General features: G+C 40.4%; 1 protein-coding gene across 2 annotated transcripts in view; it reads left to right on the top strand.

The window, feature by feature from the left end:
- The window catches only part of ARHGDIG (Rho GDP dissociation inhibitor gamma), a 140,884-nt gene that overhangs the window by 112,897 nt on the left and 3,983 nt on the right, over positions 1 to 24,004 (top strand). For both annotated transcript variants that reach the window (XM_075565228.1, XM_075565227.1), the window contains exons 3-5: positions 21,982 to 22,065; positions 22,581 to 22,657; positions 23,524 to 23,587. In XM_075565228.1, coding sequence (XP_075421343.1) covers positions 21,982 to 22,065; positions 22,581 to 22,657; positions 23,524 to 23,587 — 225 coding nt within the window. The remainder of the gene's footprint in view (positions 1 to 21,981; positions 22,066 to 22,580; positions 22,658 to 23,523; positions 23,588 to 24,004) is intronic.

Here is a 24,004-nt window from a genome sequence, read left to right on the forward strand (position 1 = left end):
GGGAATATGAGCCCACGATGTGTATTCGAGGTAGTATGAATATCCTCCAGAATAATGAACATAAGAATGGTAAAAAGTGTTCAGTAAAGTGTCAGTAGTCACTTTGGATGTATAATTCAAGTACTTCAATAGATACTTATACAAATGGGAAAAAGATGTGTCTTAAAACTATTAGGTCCAATATCTAATATCATAATTAGATTGAAAAATGTACAATGTTAATGCTGAAAAGCTAATAAAACATACTCATAAAAATCACACCTAATCTATAAAAAATACAAAAAATTGTTCAAAATTGTAATAAAAAAATGAAAAAATAAATAAAGAGAGTGTCTCAGATATGTCTCATATTTATAAAGTCCATGAATTGAAATAAGCACTTTGGGACTCAGTCGGTATATCTATAAAAGAGGGACAGATATAAATTGAGTGAGTACAGTAAAATCAAATCTAAGGATTAATATGAAATACAAACTAACTAAAAAACTCTCTATCAGAGCTTGATCCAAGTGAATAAAGTGATTACGAGTGATTACACCAAACCTGTGACTTTCAGTGTAAATACAAATGCAGCCTAGGGGGCAATAAACAATAGATCGTTCAAATCCAAATAACAATACAAATACAAAGAATGTCCCCGGCGCAAAAAGTGGTGATGATGATTACAGTACCATATCAAAAGACAGTCCTGGATGAAATGTCAGTCCTGATAGTGGAATGTTACATCAACAAATTTGATGAGGTGAATTTTCTTCCAGGTGTAGTTTCCCAGGTATTGTCTGCAATTACAGATAAAGAAAAAAACACACCTACAGGATTAATAGTTTAATTTCCCCTGAGTGGGTATTGGAAAGTGGTATAATGCGTGATGTTATGCAGAAAAATGGAGGTGTGGACAGGCTACATAAAATCCCCCAGGTCTATGTCTATATTAAGACGTCTGGGGGTTAGTGTCTTCAATTTATAAATCCAATAAGTTTCCCTTTGGCATAGCTTACTTAGCCTGTCTCCACCTCTCCAGTGATTATCTACTTTTTCTATTCCTTTATAAGTCAAGACTCCTGGGTTGCCTTCGTGAAACAGGCTGAAATGTTTAGAAACGCTATGTGTCATGACCTGTTTTCTTATGTTTCCAATGTGTTCCAGCACGCGGACCGTCAAAGGTCTTGATGTGCGGCCCACGTACTGGAGTCCACACGGGCATGACAGTAAATACACGGTATATTCTGTGCGACAGGTTATAGTTTGTTTAATCTTAAATGTCTCTTTTGTGACATTGGAGGTGAACTCCGTTTTGTCCCCCTTTGATACCTGCTTGCATGCCTTACAGCTGAAACACCAGTAGAAACCTATTGGTGGAGGCAACCAACTGTGCTGGTGTGGTGCTTTACCTGTGGCTCACAGGAGGCCTAAACCTCCGCTGCTGGGAGCCTGGGGTGCACCTAATCCATCTGGTGACAGAACCTCACCTGTGAGGGATCCTGACAACACCGGATAACCCCTTCAAAGGACCCAATGCAATAAGATCACACACTTGTATTTAATAACAGTTTATTGAACACAGGTACAATTAGATATCATTAACCGATATAAAATATAGGTCTTGCACTGCCGTAGCCCCACTGTGCCCTCCAACCATAGTGTCCACCCCTGATGGGATTTCCCCAAAGTACTGAGGGACCCCTGGGCACCCAAACTCCTTGGTGTCCACAAGAGCCAACCCACCCAATGTGTGAGACAGCGCTGCCCACAGTAACTGAAAGTGTTATAGTTGGTGCACGTTGTGAGGTACCTGCCCACGTGCACCAGCACCCAGGTATGGCCGAAAAGCAAAAGGGATCCACTGATCCAGCGACGTCGATGTTAGTGAAGCCTCTGCCTCTCCGTGGGATGAACTCCGGTAGGAGGGTCTCACCTTTGATAGTCTATGATAGTCGGTGGTGGTCCTGCCCCAGACCACAGTCCGAAAATCGCTGTGCGGCGTCTTCAAATTTCACTACACACTAACTGTATACAGCTACAAGGGAAATGTCCCTAGCAAGGGGTTTCCCTGCAGCAGCCACAATCTGATTAGGTGAGTGGGGCCTATCTTGGACCTAAAGGGTTAATCTGGCCTAGTCTGGATGCCATTGACACCCAGACCCTACCTTTCATTTCTCTGTCCTGGTTCGAACTGTCAGACACTATAACTGCCAGAACTCCAACTGCCAGAATTCTAACTGCCATGCAACTCTCAGCCCTATTGGCTGTGCTGCGTCTCGTGATCATCCCCTATAGCATTCTGGGGAGTATAGTTCCCCTGCTGTGCTATACTCCTAATGGCCGCCGCTTGCTACTGCGCATCCCCACAACCTTCTCCCCAGCCTCCGCTGCCTATGGGAAGGTAAGGGGACAAACAGGGGACACCAGGTTATATGTGAAAAAATGGTGAACTTTTTTTACACGCCCAAGAGCTTGGTTTGTAGGAAATATCTCAGTGTGCAACAGTGTGAAAGAAAAATTGTACAATCAAAGTAGAAAGTATGGTTATTTTGTTTTGAAACTTTATTTTTACCTGGTTCCAATGGCAATTTAATTGGAAAGGCACATATTATATTAACAAAATGTGGACATTGGACAACAATAGAATAGACAACAAGAATAGATTGTGAAGGTTTAAATATATACTGTAAGAGGTTAAAATAGAAATATTAGAGTCTGTCAAAGCTATTCCTTTATTTCAAAATTTTGATGGTACGTTTCCAGTTGAACGAACACTACAGGCCATGCACAAATTTGCAAAATACTTATTGCTGGCAGCTCAATATATATTTCTCCCTCATCTCCTTTGAGACCAATAATATATCCCTTGGCTGAAACTGTATGTGTGTAATTGACTTTTTAGGCAGCTGGTGTGATTTACAGATTAAAATGAGCCAGTGCCTTCAGAAAATGATCAGCAGCAGCAAGGCTGGATGATTGTCTTGCTTAAGTCATCATTGTTGTTGTTATGATTGTATACAGTATTGGGTTTGACTGTTGGAAATATTAACTATCTATTATATCTATATTTTCAGTCTGAGGTTAGAGCATCAGACACTGAGTCAGTAAGCATAGACATTTTGCTGAAAATGCAAAGATCAGTGGGAAACCTATAAATTAAATATGTGTGCTTTCTGTTAATCCATGCAACTCTGTTTGCATGTGTTTCTTTTCCAATGCATCCATTTCAAATTTAGATGTAGAAGTCTGTGAATATACTTACACAGTTTATACATTTACACTGTCTGTGCTGCCGACGGCTCTATTCTGGCCCCAATCACATGACCCCATCCTGGTACAGGGAGCCGGCTGGCACAAACCTATCCAAATTGCCAAACGCATTTCTTTTAGTGTGTGTCTGTCAACCAAAAGCTGGATGTTTAAAAAAAAAAGTAACCCAACTGACATAATTCGCGCGACACCACTTGAGGAGCTGGGTCGCGTCCTCAGCCTGCATGGTGGTGCCGGAGGAAAGAAAGGCTGGAGATTTTCAGGAGCCAAGCTCAGACCGCGTTATAAGCTGATCCGCATTTTAGCGGATCACGCTATAACGGGGTTGAGCTGTATATGTACATGTATTGCTCTGTAATGTTATCATAGAATATAATGGAAAGGAATACAGATTTATTGTAATATTACCTTATGGACAAAAAAAATCTGAAATTTGAAATCAAATATGGCTAATGAAAACTTTCTTGGCAGCATATTATTAATACATTAGTACTCCCAGTGGACATTATACAAAAATTAAAAATATGGTATAGGCTTATATATTATTTGGAAAAGCACATATTACTGTAGGTGATGGTCTACTTAGATTTTTCTAAAAGCTTTTACAAGAGATTGGTGTACAAAATACAGCAAATTGGACTCAGTAATAATATAATAGTAATAATAATAATAACATGTTCTTGTATAGCGCTGCTAGTTATACGTAGCGCTTTACAGAGACATTTTGCAGGCACAGGTCCCTGCCCCGTGGAGCTTACAATCTATGTTTTTGGTGCCTGAGGCACAAGGAGATAAAGTGACTTGCCCAAGGTCACAAGGAGCCGACATCGGGAATTGAACCAGGCTCCCCTGCTTCACACTCTCAGTGCCACTCAGTGTCTTTTACTCACTGAGCCACTCCCTCTCACCATATGCACCTGGATTGAAAACTGGTTGAAGGACAGACAACAGAGGTTTGTCATAAATGGAACTTTTTGAGGTTGGGCTAAAGTCGTGAGTGGAGTACCTCAGGGATCGGTACTGGGACCCCTGCCTGCTTTTTAACTTGTTTATTAATGACCTTGAGGTTAGCATCAAGAGCAAAGTCTCCATCTTTGCTGATGTTACTAAATTGTGTAAGGTAGTAGAATCACAGCAGGATGTAATATCTCTCCAGAAGGACTTGGAGAGACTGGAAACGTGGGCAGGTAAATGGCAGACAAAGTTTAATACAGATAAATGTAAGGTTATGCATTTGGGATACAAGAATAAAAAGGCGACATACACATTAAATGGGGATAAATTGTGGGATTCCTCTATGGAGAAGGATTTAGGAGTGCTTGAGACAGCACGCTTAGCAATAGTGCCCAAAGTCATGCAGTAGCAGCAAAGGCAAACCAGATCTTATCTTGCATCAAACGGGCAATTGATGGAAGGGAAGTAAACATAATTATGCCCCATTCCAAAGACCACACCTTGAATATGGAGTACAATTTTGGGCACCACTCCTTAGAAAAGACATTCTGGAACGAGAGAGAGTGCAGAGAAGAGCCACCAAATTAATAAAGGGGATGGACAATCTAATTTATGAGGAGAGGCTAGCTAATTTAGATTTATTTACATTAGAAAAGAGGCATCTAAAGCCTCAGACAATACCAGGAAAATTATTGACCATGTACATCTTTTTAGCACGAAGGCAATCTTATTGAGTCTAGATGCTGAAAAGCATTTGACAGAATAAGGTGGGACTTTTTAGATCAAACAATGATTAAATTTGTATTCAAGGGCCAGTTTCTAGAGCTCTCTACAAGACTCCCACAGCATTCGGGAAGCTCCCAGGAGGAGACTCAAGCCCCATACAAATTAAAAATAGTACCAGACAGGGATGCCCCTTATCTCCGCTCCTTTTCGCTCTTTCTATCGAACCACTGGCAGCGACAATTAGAGACGAAATTAATATCAAGGGAATCGAAATTGGAGGGACAAGTTATAAAAATGTCCTTATTTGCAGATGATGTTATCCTAACATTGGCTGACCCATTGACTTCCCTCCAGAATCTGCAATTCCAATTACATCAATTCGGAAAAGTCTCAGGATACAAAATCAACACAGATAAGTCAGAGGCACTAAACCTCTCTATGACAATACCCAAAATTTAGCTGCTACAAGCAAATTTTAAATATAAATGGAGTTCCTCAAAAATTAAATATCTGGGAATACAGATAACAAGCTCCTATAAAACATTATACCAATACAACTTCCCTCCCCTTTTTGAAAAGATAAAAAAAGATCTTCAAAGCTGGAATGAATATCAGATATCTTAGCTAGGAAGAATAGCCAAGGTCAAAATTAATATACCGCCAAGACTTCTGTATTACTTTCAATCTTTACCAATAACAGTTCCTAAACCTGAGCTCAAAAATATAAAAAATAACATTTTCCAATTTCTATGGAAAAACAAAATACCAAGGGTAGTCAGATCAATTTTGCTAGCACCAAGGGAATGCGGAGGTTTGGGAGTCCCGGAAATCATTAAATACTATCAGGCGGCCCAACTAAAACAGGTTATAATGTGGAACAATAATCCGCTAACTTGCTGCTGGTTGGGGATTGAGTCTACCTATGCAAGTCCTCTCTCTCTGCCGGCCGCTCTTTGGTCTGGAGGAGGAGGAGAGATATTCGCCGAGGGACTCAAACTGGGAGCAATGAGATGTACATGGAAGATATGGTCCAGGAATTAGGGGAAATATAATTTGATATCTTCCCCATCGCTAATGACCCATGTATTTAGTAACCCTGAATTTCCACTGGCTGTCTCCCGAAAAAACTAAGTCAATTCAGAGATTTAAATATCGTAATAGCAGATGATTTGGTACTTAAAGGTAAGATTTTAACATACCAACACTTGCAAAAAAAATACCAAACAACAAACCTTCCGATTTTTGGTTTCCTTCAGATTCGACGCTTTCTGCAAGCAGTTTCAAAAGATTCTTCGTTCTCTTCTCAAACAAAATTTGAGAAACTATATAGAAGAGGTTACTACTGTAGAGGTTTTATTTCGGAAGTGTACTCGGGATTGGCACTGTCTCCGGCGAATTCCAATCACAGTTATATGTTAAAATGGGCAGAGGACCTAAATGTTGAAATTGATAGGGATGACTGGGAGGATATCTGGGAATCGGCAACTAAAATATCAATTTGTACAACGATCAAGGAAAATATACTGTATATAAAATTTTATTCCAATGGTACTTAACTCCAAGTAGGCTGAGCCAAATTTTCCCTGGATCCCCAGACTTGTGCTGGAGGGTCTGCGGACAAAGAGGAGATATGGCTCATATCTGGTGGATCTGCCCGAAAATCCAGAGGTTCTGGTCCATGATCCAAACTATGATCCGGAATTTACTGGGGGTGGACGTGGAGGTGGATCCACTGACCTTTCTGTTAGCCAGACCTATCAATGACCTTCAACCACAAATGAGGAAAATGATTACACATATTCTCACAGCAGCCCGCTGCACTATAGCTGCGGCCTGGAAAAAAACTAATGTCCCCTCTAGATAAACCGCTCTAAAAAGGGTCAATGAAGTTAGGATGATGGAACTCCTTTCAGCGCAACTTAACCAAAGAGTAGATCAATTCCATAAGGTATGGCCCCAAGAATAAGAGATCTAGGAATTACACACTATTGGGATGACGGAGAGCGTTCTCTTGCGGAGATCGAGGTGGTGGCGGTAAAGAGGAGGAGAGATCTTATCTCCCCACCCCCTCTGCCCCCTTCTCGTCTTTGTTCTCTCCCCCCCCCCCAATCCAACTCCTTTCTTCCCATCTTCCTTTTCTCTCTCTTTTTCTTCCTCTATCCTTTAACTCTTTTTGTAGGGATAATCAAGGAAGCGGCTGTTTCCACAAGGAAAATCTAGGAGGGAACTCCAGAAAAAAGGAGTGACAGGTGTTCTACAAGAATGGAAGATAATGTCACTTTAAATATCCGTTTTTCTCCCTATCTGCCCATTACAAATATTATAAAATAACCCCTCCCAAATGCAATGAAGATTGTATGCTGTTTATCTCTATACAAAACAATACAAAATTTGAAAAAAAAGAAAAGAGGCATCTAAGAAGGGATATGATAACTATAAACAAATATATTTGGGGACAGTACAAGGAGCTTTCAAATGAACTATGCATCCCACGGACAGTACAAAGGACTCAGGGCCATCCCTTAAGGTTGGAGGAAAGGAGATTTCACCAGCAACAAAGGAAAGGGTTCTTTACAGTAAGGGCAGTTAAAATGTGGAATTCATTACCCATGGAGACTGTGATGGCAGATACAATAAATTTGTTCGAAAAAAGGTTGGACATCTTTTTAGAAAGGAAAGGTATACATGGATATACCAAATAAGTGTGAGGATTCGCCGTACTGGGGCTTCTCGCCCCTTAACCCTCCCGCGCCCACCTGTTCCCCATGGCACTCAAGAGTGGCAACATAGCAGGGGCACGAACGCGCGGCATGCGGGTACTGTGCAGGTTCCCTCACCTTCTCCTGTCCCTGGGCGCGGGGCGCGCTCCTGTTCTTCCGTCCGCCACACATGCGCGGTGTGCGACCCCTCCACTGGTCGGCAGTCTCTGTCTCTGGGTCCCGCCCCCCCTCTGACGTCGGGAGTTCCTCGCGCAGCTTTGTGCGGCACTCCGTCTCCGTGCCGGTGGATCCCGCCTCTGGTCTCCGCCCCCGCACTGGAAGAGGCGTTGTGACGTGCGGTTATGACGCGCGACCGGGTCGCCAACGTTGTGCGCGGACGGCATGGCCACACGCTCTGACGCGACATCAATAGGCTGTGCCATAGGACACACCTATGTGTTCCAGCAACCTATCAAGAACCGCAGTCCCACTTCCTGGTCGCCTCCCATTGGTGGGAGGTCTAATAAATATTCTGAGAGGTGTAAAGAACAGGGCTCCACGGAATTTTCAAAACGAAATTTTTGGCAGCAAAATCACTGACGTTTCGGCCACACTTGGCCTTTCTCAAAAGCAGAATGGCTTTTGAGAAATGCCAAGTGTGGCTGAAATGTCAGTCATTTTGTTGGCAATAAATTGATGTGTATTTTTATTATGTATTTTGTATTAATTTTTTATATGTATATATACTTTTTCATACATACTTTTTAATACATTTTTTTAGACGTATCGAAATGTTACATATTTTTATGATGAAATATCTTTATGATTAAATTTTTATAGAGCTATTATTGAGCTACAAGTCCATATTTTAAACAATGATCCACGGCTCTTAGATGTCAATTTTATTTGAACCATTGAACTTTTCCAGTTCTCCAGTTTGTCCACTAGAGGAGGACATTGCCCAAGGTATTGTGGACAGCTAGTTTCCATTACATAAATAGTCTTTTGATGGGTATCATGAATGGAAACCCCCTGAAAATCGTTGAGAATTGTTCTTAGTATCAATTTTCCTAATGAATAAAACAGTTTCACTGTAAATAACATTCAAATCGAATCAAACTAGGCATTTTTCCTCATAGGGTAGTATTGAAATGCCACTAAGGAGGTTCATTCTGTAATAATTTAAAAACATAGCAAGAACAGAAACTTTTAAACTGACATGCAAACCATGAATCACCATAGGGAATAATTTTGGCCCCGTAGGTACAGAGTTCACCCACAAGAAGGCACTATTGCTCCACGAATGAATGAAATGCTCCCCAAAAACTTAGCTATATGAAGGGATACCACTCTCCGGTTTATATTTTGATCATCGTTACCCGGTCTTTCTTTCATGGGCAACCCTAATACACAGAGAATGATCACATTAAGAATGTGTATCAACACAGGTGTATACTTTATCTATAGGCTGTGTGTATCCGCAAAAGGCAACTAGGTTTAATGTAGTGATCGGCTCCAATAGAACTAGCACGACACTTGCCTCCTTTTCTTTAAGCTGAATTTGAAAGTATTGATTTGCTGATTTGAAAGTATACTTTTTAGGAAAAATGATTTACCTGTTGAATGTATTTGCATGTAATATGGGTTTGCTGGAACTATGTCTTGATGCTGATCGCGTAACCTACAATTTTTGAAGGAATGACTACTAAGAAATGTTTAATGTCAGGAGCAATGTTATGCTCAAATGGAAACACCCGAACAATTGCCCCCTCTGTTAAGGGCTGTAAGCGGTTGAAAGAGATTTGTTCTAATACCATGTAAAATGACACGTAACACCTTTATTTACACATGCAGCAGTGGGCTCCAAATAAACTGAGGGAGACAACATTTAAAGCGAGGGAAGGAAAGTCAAGTGTTTTCACTAATTGCAATCAATTGATTAAGACCCGGCGCCTATATATAGTATGTACAATGAGCATCCGGCAGGAACCTGACGAAGCTTACTGCGAAACGCGTTGTTCCCTGCCGGAGCTCATTGAGAGAGGGACCCAGCCAACCGCAGGACATCCGGTGCAGATCCTCCCTTCCGGTTCCACTGCCGGACGCGTCAGTGAGAACACCAATGGAGGAAGAGATCTTGCTGGATCAAACCACGCGGCTGATGCTGGGCAACAAGAGTTGCCATTTAGTGTGAGTGTGTTCATTGTATATTTATTTTGTGTTTATTTGCATCGTTTATTCTTGTTTATGCTCGTTTTCATGTTTTAACTGTTACCAATAAAGACCTGTCTTAATTGCTAATTCTGACTTTGCACATACTTTGGTCTATGGGCGACGGGGAGAGGAGCCACTCACACACCACACCCATTGGAGATAGATTGCTGAGACGTACCTACATCACCTAAACAGGCTGACATCACCCACTGAGGGAACGAACTCACATTAGGCCGTGTGAGTTTTATGTCTATTGTCACTCCGCTTTAGGAGTCTGTATTTACCAACCACATCCATCGTTGAGGGTGAAGTCTCACACAAGCCCGTGTGAGTCACTGAAACTAATTGCTTACGTTTCATTTACTGTATATCTAGTGGCATCCACTAAACACCCCATCCTTCCCATCCCCCACCTTCTCCCCCCCCCTTTTCATCCCCCACACACGTTGATGCATGCACTAATACTGTGTTTTATTCTATTCCATTTATTCTATTTTTATTCGATTCCACTCTGTTCCATCAACATCGTGAGGTCCATGAGTTTGCGCTGACCATCTTCACACTTCAACATGTCAAACAAGTACTGCTTCTTCTACGAGAGAACCATTTATTCGCTGAACTTGAAAAATTTCACTTTCACCAATCCTCAACTGTTTTCTTAGGATACATCATCTCGGACTCTGGCCTCACGATGGATCCTGCCAAGGTCAAAGCAGTGTTGGATTGGCCCCAACCCACCACGCTCAAGGCCGTACAGCGCTTTCTGGGATTTTCCAATTATTATCGCAAGTTTATCCAGAATTTTTCTTCTTTAGTAGCCCTCCTGACAGCTCTTACCCAGAAAGGAGCAGATCCCTCGCCTTGATCCTCTGCTGCTGTGAAATCCTTTGATCTTTTAAAGAAAGCGTTTGTATCCGCCCCGGTTCTGGTCCATCCTGATCCTAAGCTCCCCTTTACCCTTGAGGTGGATGCATCTGATGTCGGCGTAGGTGCTGTCCTATCTCAGAGGAAGGATCCCCAAGCCAGGTTGCACCCTCGTGCTTCTTTCTCCCAAAAAATTTCAGCGGCGGAACGTAACTACGATACCAGTAATCGCGAACATTTGACTATGAAACTTGCATTAGAAGAATGGAGACACCTTCTAGAAGGTACAGAGATGCCTATTACAATCCTTACAGATCACAAAAATCTATTATACATCGAAGGAGCTCGTCGTCTAGGATCCCTGCAAAGCCAGATGGTCACTCTTCTTTTCAAGGTTCAACTTTGTCATCTCCTACCTTCCTGGGACAAAAAATATTAAAGCAAATGCTTTGTCCCGTCAATTTTCACAGGAAAATAACTCTGAGGATCAACTCAAGACTATTCTTCCCTCCAAACTCATTCTTTCCTCTACGAACTTTGAGGCTTTAATGATATCGTTCTTCAACAAAATCAGATCCCTGATAACCTTGCGATCCCCGAGGGTCGCCTTTTCACTTGCCCTTCTCTCCGCAAACAAGTCCTAGAATGGGGACACTCTTCTAAATCGGCAGGTCATCCCGGGGCAAAGAGGACATTGGATCTCATCTCCCGGACTTTCTGGTGGCCTCGGATGCAGAAGTTGTTAAGGACTTTGTACTTGCATGCCCAACTTAAAGGTTTGCCTAGCTCCCCCAAACTTGCTGAAATATTCATCAAGGAGATCTTTCGCCTACATGGGGTTCCCACAGCGATTGTATCTGATTGAGGATCGCAGTTCATATCTAAATTTTGGTGCTCATTTTGTCTCCAGTTAGGCATATCTCTTCACTTTTCTTCGGGGTATCATCCGCAGACCAATGGACAGACGGAAAGGACTAATCAGTCTTTAGAGCAATTTATTCGGTGCTTGTTTCTGATTCCCAGGATGATTGGTCAGAACTTCTTCCTTGGGCAGAATTCGCACATAACCTTCATAGTGAATCAACCACGGAGTCTCCCTTCTTCATCAATTACGGATTCAATCCAGCTACTCTTCCCCTTACAGTGGCTTCGTCAGGGTCTCTGCCGCCGCCGACAGGATCAGGGAACTTCAAGCACTATGGAGAAGGACCCAGAAGAATATCAAATCAGCGGTCAAGCGACAGAACCGCCAGGCCGATCGCCATCGCAGGCCAGCCCCTAAATTCAAGCCCAGTGACAAAGTCTGGCTGTCTTGAAAAAATATTAGGCTTAAGGTTCCGTCTATGAAATTCGCCCCCAGATTCCTTGGTCCATTGTCTCTCTGAAAAAATCAACCCGGTAGCCTATCGCCTCTCTTTACCTCCCTCCATGAGAATTCCTTTGGTGTTTCACGTATCGTTGCTCAAGTCGGTGATCCTGAATGCGCATTCTATTTCCATTCCTCCCACCGCTCCCGTTTTGGTACAGGGTCAGCCCAAATACGAGATCCAGTCCATCCTGGATTCAAAGTTCTCTTGTGGCTCCCTACATTACCTCGTCCACTAGAAAGGATTCGGCCCTGAGGAGAGATCTTGGGTCCCCAGTCGTCAGATTAATGCCGCAAGGATGATCAGGATTTTTCATGTGAACTTCCCAGAAAAACCTTCATGGAGTCGCCCCTAGAGGAAGGGGGGGGTTCTGTGAGGATTCGCCATTCTGGGGCTTCTCTTCCCTTAACCCTCCCACGCTCACCTGTTCCCCGTGGCACTCAGGAGTGTTAACAAAGTGTTATCAATATTTAAAAAATAAGTGATGGCTTCTAGACCCTGTGTGTGACGTATGCATGTGTATAGTGACGCAACGTCTAGAGTGACCCAAATAAAGTGCTCTTCCCATGTTATACATTCTAAAGAATTAAGTACATCATTAGGCCTATAAATATGCTCACAGAACTCTCAGCCTTAGCCGAGCATAACCTTGTTTGTGTGACGCTGTGACTCCCTGCCTAGTGCTTGTCTCTCCTTGTCTCTCCTTGCTTCCTGACCCTGCCTGGATTCTACTTGTGACTTCTCCAACACTGACCCCGAATTGGATATGACCACGCTGCTCTCTCCTGCACTGACCCTGGCTTTGGAATATGACGACGCTGCTCTCTCCTACACTGACCCTGGCTTTGGCATTACGACTACTCTACCTTCCACGACCCTGACTCTGGCTACGTACCCCAATGATCCGATCCTCTACATCCCTGAACCTTGCACGACTATCCTACACTCTAGACATCACCTCGCGGTTGTGGTTGGCGTTATATACAATTCCCTACCTCAGCCCCACGGTTGCGCCTCGTTTGTGGTGAGCTACGCGTTACAATAAGTAAACATAGGAAGAATTTTGGTCTAGGGATTAATCTGATTGCCAATTCTTTGAGTCAGGAAGGAATTTATTTTTCCTCTTAATGGGTTTTACTGTTTGCCTTCCTCTGGACAATAAGTAAGTATAGATATAGGATAAAGTATCTGTTGTCTACATTTAGCATAGGTTGAACTTTATGGACTTACGTAGTAGATGAGGTTGAAAAAAGAAGTAACTATGATTTACCTGAAGAGTTTACAAACTATTGGTGGTAGTTTGCAAGATGTTGCATAGTAGATGAGGTTAATAAAGACATATGCCCATCGAGTTCAACCTATGTTAAATTTAGATGACAGATACTTATCATATACAATAGTCCTCGTTGTCCAACTTTTCACTTTAAAACAAATGGCAGTTTCACAAGATTAATTCCAATAAATCTCAAAACCTTTGTATTGACAGCAACTGGTGTGTCTAACTTATTTGTAATGGCTCCCAGATGTTCCAAGATCTTCTGTCTAAAACTGTCTGTCTTAGGCCTCGTTCAGGGTGCCGGAGGCAGGAGTTGGAGAGCGGGCGTTCGCGAGGGCGGGCGGCAGTCTGCTGGGCGATCTGTGTTCATCCTCCCAGCAGACATTTTCAGGATTTGAGGAGGCGGGGAGGGGGCGGGGCTACAGACGTGAGGTTAGGGATCCAAGTTGCAGTCTTGAAATCATTCTCAAGAATGATTTCATTGGCTGCGGAGGTCCCAGTGACGCTGCTGCAGCTTCAAAAAACTAATTGGTTTGTTTATTGAAACTGTAGCCAGCGTCAACTCCGTACTTCGGAGACAGGGCAGCTGCTACCCTGACAATCAGTATTCAATTTGAATACATTGTGTCCCACGGCAGCTCGCACGTCAGCACGCCCTCCCTCCGAAGTCTGCACCCTGAACGAGACATATTTGTTATTTCGGTCACATACCGCTGGGTAATTAACACCTGTGGAGTGATACTCTAATGGTGTATTGTATACTGTTATCCCAGTTCTGAATGCTCTCTGTGTGAGATACAAATGGACAAGCTTTACATCCATGACATCTATATGTGCCAGTTGTTTTTCAAGAAAGTCATGTTTCATTGATTGGAGCCTCAAAGTGGCTATGTACAGTACCAGCAAATCTTTGATATTCTAAGACCTTTTACTGATCAGAGTAGAGGTTGGCATGAGGATATCCTACATGTGTTTAAAAATACATTTCAAAAATCAGTTCTGTAGTATAATAGATATTTATTTTTTAAATTCCACTCTTAATGAGCAAGTTTTAGCACACCTTCCCAGCAGTGCAAGATCTTTGTAACACTTTCCTGTTTGTGATCATTTGTTGCCAATATTCCCAGCAGTTTGAGCTGCAAACTGTAACAATAGATAATGTTACCTTTGTAATTAATATAAGAATACATTGTAGCTGCTGACTTACACTGACTGAAGGATTGATTTAAAACTGAAAGGCAGCCATTTAGTGTACCCTGGGAAGCAGGATTTTGCTGATCGATCACAGGAGAACGAAACGAGCAGGAACTTGGTAATTAGTTTTTATTAAAAGTAATCAAAGGCTGCATATATTAAAACAAAAAAAAGTTTTTTTTTAACGTTTCTTGGATTGCCTCTTTAAGTCCTTATCCTCAAGGAGTACATGTGTGATCTGAAAATGCATTTGCTTTCTGGCCATTGTTTATTAGAAGTACCCACAAATCTGATAACCTAATTTGTGGGGGTCTGTTTATCAATTAGCAGTTAGAAATACCCTTGTGTCTATTCCAAATAGATTTGTTTTCTCCTATATTTATCTTGTTTTTGCTGCTTACAGTATGTATTGTAACATTGTCTTGTCTATCAGTTGTGGTAAGTCAGTCAGTATTGATGTGGGTAAGAATTTGTTTTATTGTAAGCAAGGTATCCTGGATCTACTTTGTAATTTATTGTACTAATGATGGATCATCTGTGTTTACTATCTTTAGGGTACTTTTCAATATATCTTAAATTATAAAAAAATACAATAAAATTGTAAAGCATCTGATACAAAAAATAGTATTTTATCGGCAATGTGTGTGCTATGAGGTACTACAATTCCCCAAAAATACATTTTGAGAAACACAAAGGGAACAAAGAATCTGTATAAAATACCGCTATTATTTTTTTTTACATGTTTAATTATATGATATATGATTTATTTTATATATATATATATATATATATATATATATATATATATATATATAAAATATGATATAATATGCATTTAATTGGTAGTTGCTTCATATGAGAAATAAACAGCAGCAATTTGTACACTCCCAATACACATACAGTATATATGTATATATACAGCCCAATACCCTTATAACGCTGTGCTTGGGGTCCAAAGAATCACATTGCGTTATAAGCGCATCGCGTTAGAAATAATGTACCATTGTATGATTGTACAATAAAGTATTTAAGGTACCAATAATCGTCTTGTAAAGTATTCATAAATACGAAAATTGGGAGCCACGCTTGCATCGCGCTATAAGCGGATCCGCGTTGTTACTGATCTCGTTATAACGGGGTTGAGCTGTGTGTGTATATATATACAGTGGTTGACAAATCACCAAAAAATCTACTCGCCACACAAAAAAATCTACTCGCCACCTAGTACCAAACGTGTGCTGCTTGGGCCAATATTTACTCGCCCGGGGGTTAAATCCACTCGCCCGGGGCGAGCAAATGTATAGGTTTGTCGAACACTGTATATATATATATAACCCTGGCTTTGCTCAAAGCTGTGACCATGCAGCAAGCTTAAGCCTATAGGGAACCATGTTAAAAATGGTTATTGAGGCAAAAAGTGACACTGTGTGCTCATTTGCATGTCATTTCCCAGAATCCCTTGCTGCAGTGGAAGTGCTGTATGCTGGGTGATAATGGGGAAAGGCGGGGTTGCAGACCTGCCTAAGACATGCAGATGAGCATACAGTTATATATGTATATATATATATATATATATATATATATATATATATATATATATATATATATATATATATATATACATGTAGAGGTATCAGTACCGTGTTAGCCGAGCTTCAATAATCAAAAAATAAATAGATGATACCGTTCTGTGGCTAACGAAATGCTTTTATTTGTGCGAGCTTTCGAGATACACTGATCTCTTCTTCCGGCGATGTTACAATGAATGAAGCAAGGATAACTTGAAAACAGTGTCTCTTGGAATGTTATCTGTGCTTGTCCTTCCCCCGGTGTGGATGTGTTTTATGGCTATATATATATACAGGCATACCCCGGTTTAAGGACACTCACTTTAAGTACACTCGCGAGTAAGTACATATCGCTCAATAGGCAAATGGCAGCTCACGCATGCGCCTGTCAGCACGTCCTGAACAGCAATCCTGGCTCCCTACCTGTGCTGTGCGCAAGCAGGAAGACTATAGAACCTGTTACACATAGGTTATTTATATCAGTTATGCACGTGTATGATGATTGCAGTACTGTACATGCATCGATAAGTGGAAAAAAGGCAGTGTTTCACTTTATGTACATTTTCGCTTTACATACATGCTTATATATGGCATGTCTTTATTGATATAGCGCCATAAATGTACATAGCGCTTCACAGTAGTGATACATGTTGTAATCATATAAATAACAAATAATATAAATAACAGGTCATGAGAATAAGTGCTTAAGACATAAAAGTAACATTAAGGAAGAGGAGTCCCTGCTCCGAGGAGCTTACAATCTAATTGGTAGGTACAGTAGGGGAACGTATAGAGACAGTAGAAGGGAATTCTAGTACTGTAAGTGCGTCTGTAGGGGGCCAAGCTTTATGTATCATGTGTCCAGGATTATCCACAGTGCTATTCATCTGCTTCTTTAAGCAAATGTGTCTTAAGGTGGGTCTTAAAGATGACTAGGGAGGGTGCTAGTCAGGTATTGAGGGGAAGGGCATTCCAGAGGTGTGGGGCAGTCGGTGAGAAAGGTTTAAGGCGGGAGAGGGCTTTAGATACAAAGGGGGTAGAAAGAAGACATCCTTGAGAAGAATGCAAGAGTTGGGATGGTGCATAGCGAGAAATTAGGGCTGAGATGTAAGGAGGGGCAGAAGTGTGTAAAGCTTTAAAAGTGAGGAGGAGAATTGTGTGTGAGATGTGGGATTTGATTGGAAGCTAGGAGAGGGATTTCAGGAGGGGAGACGCAGAGACAGATTTAGGAAAGAGTAGAGTGATTCTGGCAGCAGCGTTTAGGATAGATTGTAGGGGAGACAGAGGGGAGACAGGTGAGAGGCAGGGAGGCCGGACAGCAGGAGGTTGCAGTAATCGAGACAGGAGAGAATGAGGGTCTGAGTCAGAGTTTTAGCAGTCGAGTAACAGAGAATAGGGCGTATCTTTGTGATATTGCAGAGGAAAAAGCAACAAGTTTTAGAAACGTTTTGAATGCGAGAGGTGAATGTGAGAGAGGAATAGAGTGTGACCCCAAAGCAGCGTGCTTGGTCTACTGGGTGAATGATTTTATGTCCAACAGTAATGTGGAAGGAGGTATTAGGGCCAGGTTTGGGAGGAAGTATAAGAAGCTCTGTTTTTGCCATGTTAAGTTTCAGTGGGCGGATGGCCATCCAGGATGATATTCCAGAGAGACATTCAGAAAGTTTGGTCTGTATAGCAGGTGTAAGGTCAGGGGTTGAAAGGTAAATTTTTGTGTTGTCAGCATAGAGGTGATATTTAATCATAAAAAGATGTGATTAGGTCACCTAGAGAGAGTGTGTAAAGAGACGGGACAGAGCCCTGATGTGCCCCCACAGAGAGATCAATAGAGGAGGAGGACACTGAAAGTAAGTATAGATATAGGATAAAGTATCTGTTGTCTAAATTTAGCATAGGTTGAACTTGATGGACCTACGTCTTTTTTCAACCTCATCTACTATGTAACTATGTAACTATGATGGGAGAGGTAAATGGAGATCCAGGATAGAGCTTTGTTACGAATACCAAGAGTATGGAGAATGTGGAGGAGAAGAGGGTGGTCCACGGTGTCAAATGCTGCAGAGAGGTCGAGTAATATATATTATTATAGAAATATATATATATATATATTATTTTTTATAGCATACAATACCTGAAAGGTAATGAGATAAAAGCACTCAGCAATTCAGTAATGAAAAATTGTATTGAAGTACACAAATACTTGCACAAAAAGTACAAAGTTTCGATCCCGGAGAGAGATCTTTATCAAGGGGGGTATTATTTTATATATATATATATATATATATATATATATATATATATATATATATATATATATATATATATATATGACAAACAAAAAAGAAAAAAGCAGCGCCTCTATTAAGCTAAATCTATAAAGTACATAAACCAAATAATATAATTAATGAATAATAATAACTAATATATACCATATAGTAAAAATTACATATATATAACCAAATCAATCAAACTATAAACCAGGAAACAATATGATAATTGTATACATATAGATATATGACAAAAATAAATAAACAGAGAAACAAAAGGAATAAATGGATAATATAAGAGAAAAAAATGTATAAAAACCAGTCCTCAAAAATAAGTCCAGTAATGGTGTTGGTTCCGGTGTGGAGGGTCTCCGGCAGCTCTCAGTGTGGTCAAACCAAGTCCACAGTGAATCTAGGGGAAAAACAGGAAGAGAGAGCGCACGCCCATAGCGTAAAATAGTATTTTAATGAGGGGAGGGGGAAAGGGGGGATAAAAAATGCACTCACAAGGGTACAATAAAATAAAATAAAAACAAGCATTGTGTGATATAATCACCACCATCCGGTTCGTGTCTGCAGCGTCTTGGGGCAGTCCCAGTATTGCAGTATCAGGATCGTAGTCCCAACAGGTATCCAGGGCAGATAGTATTCAATACAACTGTATTAGAGTCCTGGAAGATGGCTCCGTGTAGTACAGGCTTCTGCAGCAGTTGCGCATGGATCCGTCCGTTCCAGCGCTCGGTGATGACGTCAGTGTCAATGCGTCTGACGTGATGACGCTCCCTGACGCGTTTCGTCACTTTTTCAAAAGTTACCCGAGAGTGACGAAACGCGTCAGGGAGCGTCATCACGTCAGACGCATTGACACTGACGTCATCACCGAGCGCTGGAACGGACGGATCCATGCGCAACTGCTGCAGAAGCCTGTACTACACGGAGCCATCTTCCAGGACTCTAATACAGTTGTATTGAATACTATCTGCCCTGGATACCTGTTGGGACTACGATCCTGATACTGCAATACTGGGACTGCCCCAAGACGCTGCAGACACGAACCGGATGGTGGTGATTATATCACACAATGCTTGTTTTTATTGTACCCTTGTGAGTGCATTTTTTATCCCCCCTCCCCTCATTAAAATACTATTTTACGCTATGGGCGTGCGCTCTCTCTTCCTGTTTTTCCCATATATATATATATGTAGAGGTATCAGTACCGTGTTAGCCGAGCTTCAATAATCAAAAAATAAATAGATGATACCGTTCTGTGGCTAACGAAATGCTTTTATTTGTGCGAGCTTTCGAGATACACTGATCTCTTCTTCCGGCGATGTTACAATGAATGAAGCAAGCAAAAGCTATACTATAAACAGTGTCTATTGGAATGTTATGTGTGCTGGTCCTTCCCCCGGTGTGGATGTGTTTTATGGCAGCACTCTGGTAAGTTTGATCACAAGTTTTTGTATTGAAAAAGACACATAAACCGACGTTTCGGTCCCCCAGTGGGACCTTTCTCAAGGTGGGGGACCGAAACGTCGGTTTATGTGTCTTTTTCAATACAAAAACTTGTGATCAAACTTACCAGAGTGCTGTCTCCTGATCTCGTCTTCAAACGGTATCGTATGGTTTATATATATATATATATATATATATATATATATATATATATATATATATGGATTTTGCTTAAGGCTGCGCTTATAGTGCCGGCGACATAACATCGCTTGAAAACAAATGCATTATCGCCGTCGCAAGCGCTTACAGTAAGCGCGATGCTGGCGACGCAAATCTTTGAAGCCGGTCAAATTTGATTTTTCAGAGGCTGTCGCCACGTGACCACCTCTGAACCAATCAAAGATCTGGTCGCCCGCAACATCCCCGGAAAGCGAATTACAACTTTTGCTGACGGCGACGGCGTCACTATTAGCTCGGCCTAAGAAAGAAAATTAAGAATCATTATAGGAAATGAGGATTATTACATTATAACAAACAAACTACAGAACTACAGTATGCATAATAATAATAATAATAATAATAATAATAATAATATCTAACTTTCAAAAGACAGTTTATACTGAAAATAATATAATAAAAGTGTTTCAGTTGCATGCAGGTTTATAACAATTAAAAAATATAGATAAGCAAATATAAAAAGTATTGCAGAAATATATGGTGATACAAATAGATCAAATGTGTCATGCAAATTAACATCCATCACCTCTTGTTGTTTTATATCTAAGCGCTCTGATGTTCATCCACAGAAAGAAACTAACCCTTGCATAGCAAATACTAAATATAGGACAGAATATCTAACCTAATTCTAACCTAGGGCCTCATGCAGAGAGCAGCGTTATCGTGGAAAGCGCCATTTTTTGGCAAAATCTGCCTTTAGAAAGGCAGGTACTGGCGAGTTTTAAAAAAAGCGCCATTTTTTTTTTTTTTCCTTTCAAACTCGCTGCACGACCGGCGAGAAGGTAAATTTCTCCAGTTGAAAAAATTTCCCTATTCAGAAAGGCGCGATCGCCATCTAGTGGCTGATCGCGCCAATAACATGGAGAGAAATTCTCAATTTACCTCCGCCAAAAAAAGTTGGCAGGAGGCTGGCCAGAGGGAGAAGAAAAAAAAAACGCGATTTTTTTCCCAACAGTTTCAACAGCGCTAATAGCGCTGGTTGAAACTCTCCATATGCAGAAAGGCAGTTTTCTGCCCTTTCTGCATATGGAGAAAAAAACTCTCCAAAAAAGCTAAAATTTTTCCCCCTCTCCAATTCTAAAATTCGCTGCTCTCTGCATGAGGCCCCTAATTCTATGAATGATTGGAAGAATCATGCCTGAATTACAATAAAGCGGCTGCAAGAAAATAAAAAAATATGTTGCTTAAATTTCAAAGCAATTTACAATATATAACAGTTTAATGTTTGAAGTGACTTTTTTCTCTTTGCAAAAATTAAAGTATTGTTCCCTTTTAATTAAGAAAAAAAATGCCTTCCAATTCTTTTGTGTATTGTTGTCTGTGGGGCTTATGCAGAGAGGATAGAGAAGGGAAATAGCGCCATCTTTTGGCGAAAATACACACCAGAGAAGCTTGTCCTGCAGAGAACATGGAGAGATTCATAAAATTCGCCACAGCAGGTTTCTTTACTTTAAAAATTGCCAAACACGTGGCGAGATTGGTAAATTCGCCATGTTAAAATAGGGTGGTATGCAGGTAGCATAGATGCACTGCAACTCGCCATTCTGCCCTATATTATAGCGAGTTCAATGTAGCCAGAAAAACTTGGCAATTTTGAATCTCATCAGAAAAAAGAGGTAACGCAGCTTTCAGCATACGCCCATAACTTACTCCAATTCTGTGGCTATTTTCCTGCCGTTTTCACATTAAATAACGTTCCTCTCTGCATAAGCCCCTCCATGTTTAATTGCTACACCAACAAACTCATTTAATGATTTATTTACTTCACATAGGGACCATGTGCCTACAGTATTTGTACAGCTATGAAACAATATTTACCTCAATAAACACATCTAATACACTTAGTGCAGCAGAATATTTGAATCATGTTAAGGTAAATGTTATATATTATATTATTATTTTTTACAGATCCTAATGCCCCCAATGTTAAAGTAACAAGGCTCACACTGGTCTGTGATGAGGCACCTGGACCAATCACCATGGATCTCACAGGTAAAGTAAAACATCAGAGCATGATAATTATGCTTTCTGTTTTTTTCAATTTTCAATTAACAAGAGTTAATTCTATAAAAATCATTAACAGACATATTTTATTGTACAGAAGTACAGTTCCCTGTGGCACCACATATTGGACTTGCAATAAAGTAAAAGCATCATGTAATATTTATTATTTTAATGTTGGTTTCACTATGCAAGACATATTTAATAGTTTTTTGAATGTCTAGATGTGCCCTGTATAAAAAAAAATACTGTACCAGAATGACTGACGAAAGGACTGATGAAAGAATAGTGCAAAGTACTCTGAGCTGATTATAGTACATTAAAATTTCCGCAAAATAGCAAATTCCTGGGGAATTATACAATTGTGTTCTGATTGGTATGAACAAGAAGAAAGTTAAAAAAAGGAAATGTGAAAAAGTATTAAGAATTTCTTCACTTCTATTATGTTCTCTATTGCTTAGAACTATTGATTGCTCATTAACCAGCATGAGGGTTTGTTTTGGCAGGTAGCTTGGCGGCTCTGAAGGACCAGTCCTTTATCTTGAAGGAAGGAGTGAGCTACAGAGTTAAAATTAGTTTCAAGGTAAATTATGTGTAATATTGATTGATTTTCAATGTCAATGTAATTTTAATGTCAACCTTATCTACCACTGTGCTGGGTAAAAATGTATTTGTCATAATGACTGCTTATGTAGCACTTTAAATATAAATTTACAGGCCTACAGAATCCCTACTCCAGGACAGATTAATATTTTTGGGGGCGTCTTGGACACATAATGCAGTTCAGAATACATACCCAGTGAATGGAAGTTGATGCCTTGTTAACTATGCTTTATCGTCACATCTCACCTTATGGACGGGGTGGTGTTGCCAGCAATAACTTGCCCTTTAGTACAATTTAGGCCTTTTTATTTGGACAGTACATAAAACAGCAACACTCTAACCCATATGACAGATTTTCAAACATGTTTAAAGATTTCAGTTTGGAAAGCTTTGCTCATTGAGTTGACTCTCCCTCTTTGAAGTCAGAATTTATCGATTTAAAATATAATTTGCTTTTTTCCACATCCCCTTCTACTGGGACCTAACAGCTATGTTTAATGTTTTGCAATTATATTTTAATCAAATATGCCAGTCCTAAAAACTGTAAAGTACAGATTGTGTTATAATAAACAAGCATATGAATTCCATACACCTTTTTAAAAAATGAAAACCCAAATATTCTTCTCCATATTTGCTAATGGTTTCTCCCAAGTATTGTCCCTTAGTTTGTCTCCCTTAGTTTGTCACAAAGTATTTGTTAATGTTTTCAACTCCTACTGTAATTAGTGTGCCATTGCCTGTACATGTACCTACTGTACTAGAAGCACCGACATTTATTTTCCATAAGTCATTTTCTTAATGAAATGCTGAGCAACCTGCAACTCATTTATTCAATTTTACTTCTAGGTGAACAAGGAAATCGTTTCTGGGCTAAAATATGTACACTATACCTACAGGAAATCCATAAAAGGTATTTTGTCTAAAATATTTTGTTGCTACATTGTTTTGACAGCTTGCCACTGACTTAAATATGTGTTTGAAGTAAATGAAAAGTATATTGCTTAGTCACACTTCAACTTCAGATACCATACTACAGTATAAAACTTTAAATGAATCTTTGGTAACCTACATCCTGATGTTTCATTGTGACTATATTCTAATTTCAAAAAGGAATTGAGACATTTGCAGCAAACTATTGGAAAGCAGGCCAATTGTACATGAATGCTGAGAAAATTATCAGCATTGTTATGGGCTGCAACCATTACAAAATTTATAATCTGCAATAATAGTAATGTCACCATATTTACCTTCATTAGAAACGGAGCATAAAATACAATAGTGGGGCTCAAAAACATCTGACCCTTGACCACATCTATGAAACCCCTAC

This window comes from Ascaphus truei, chromosome 11 (assembly GCF_040206685.1).
Source record: "Ascaphus truei isolate aAscTru1 chromosome 11, aAscTru1.hap1, whole genome shotgun sequence".
NCBI classification, from domain to species: domain Eukaryota; kingdom Metazoa; phylum Chordata; class Amphibia; order Anura; family Ascaphidae; genus Ascaphus; species Ascaphus truei.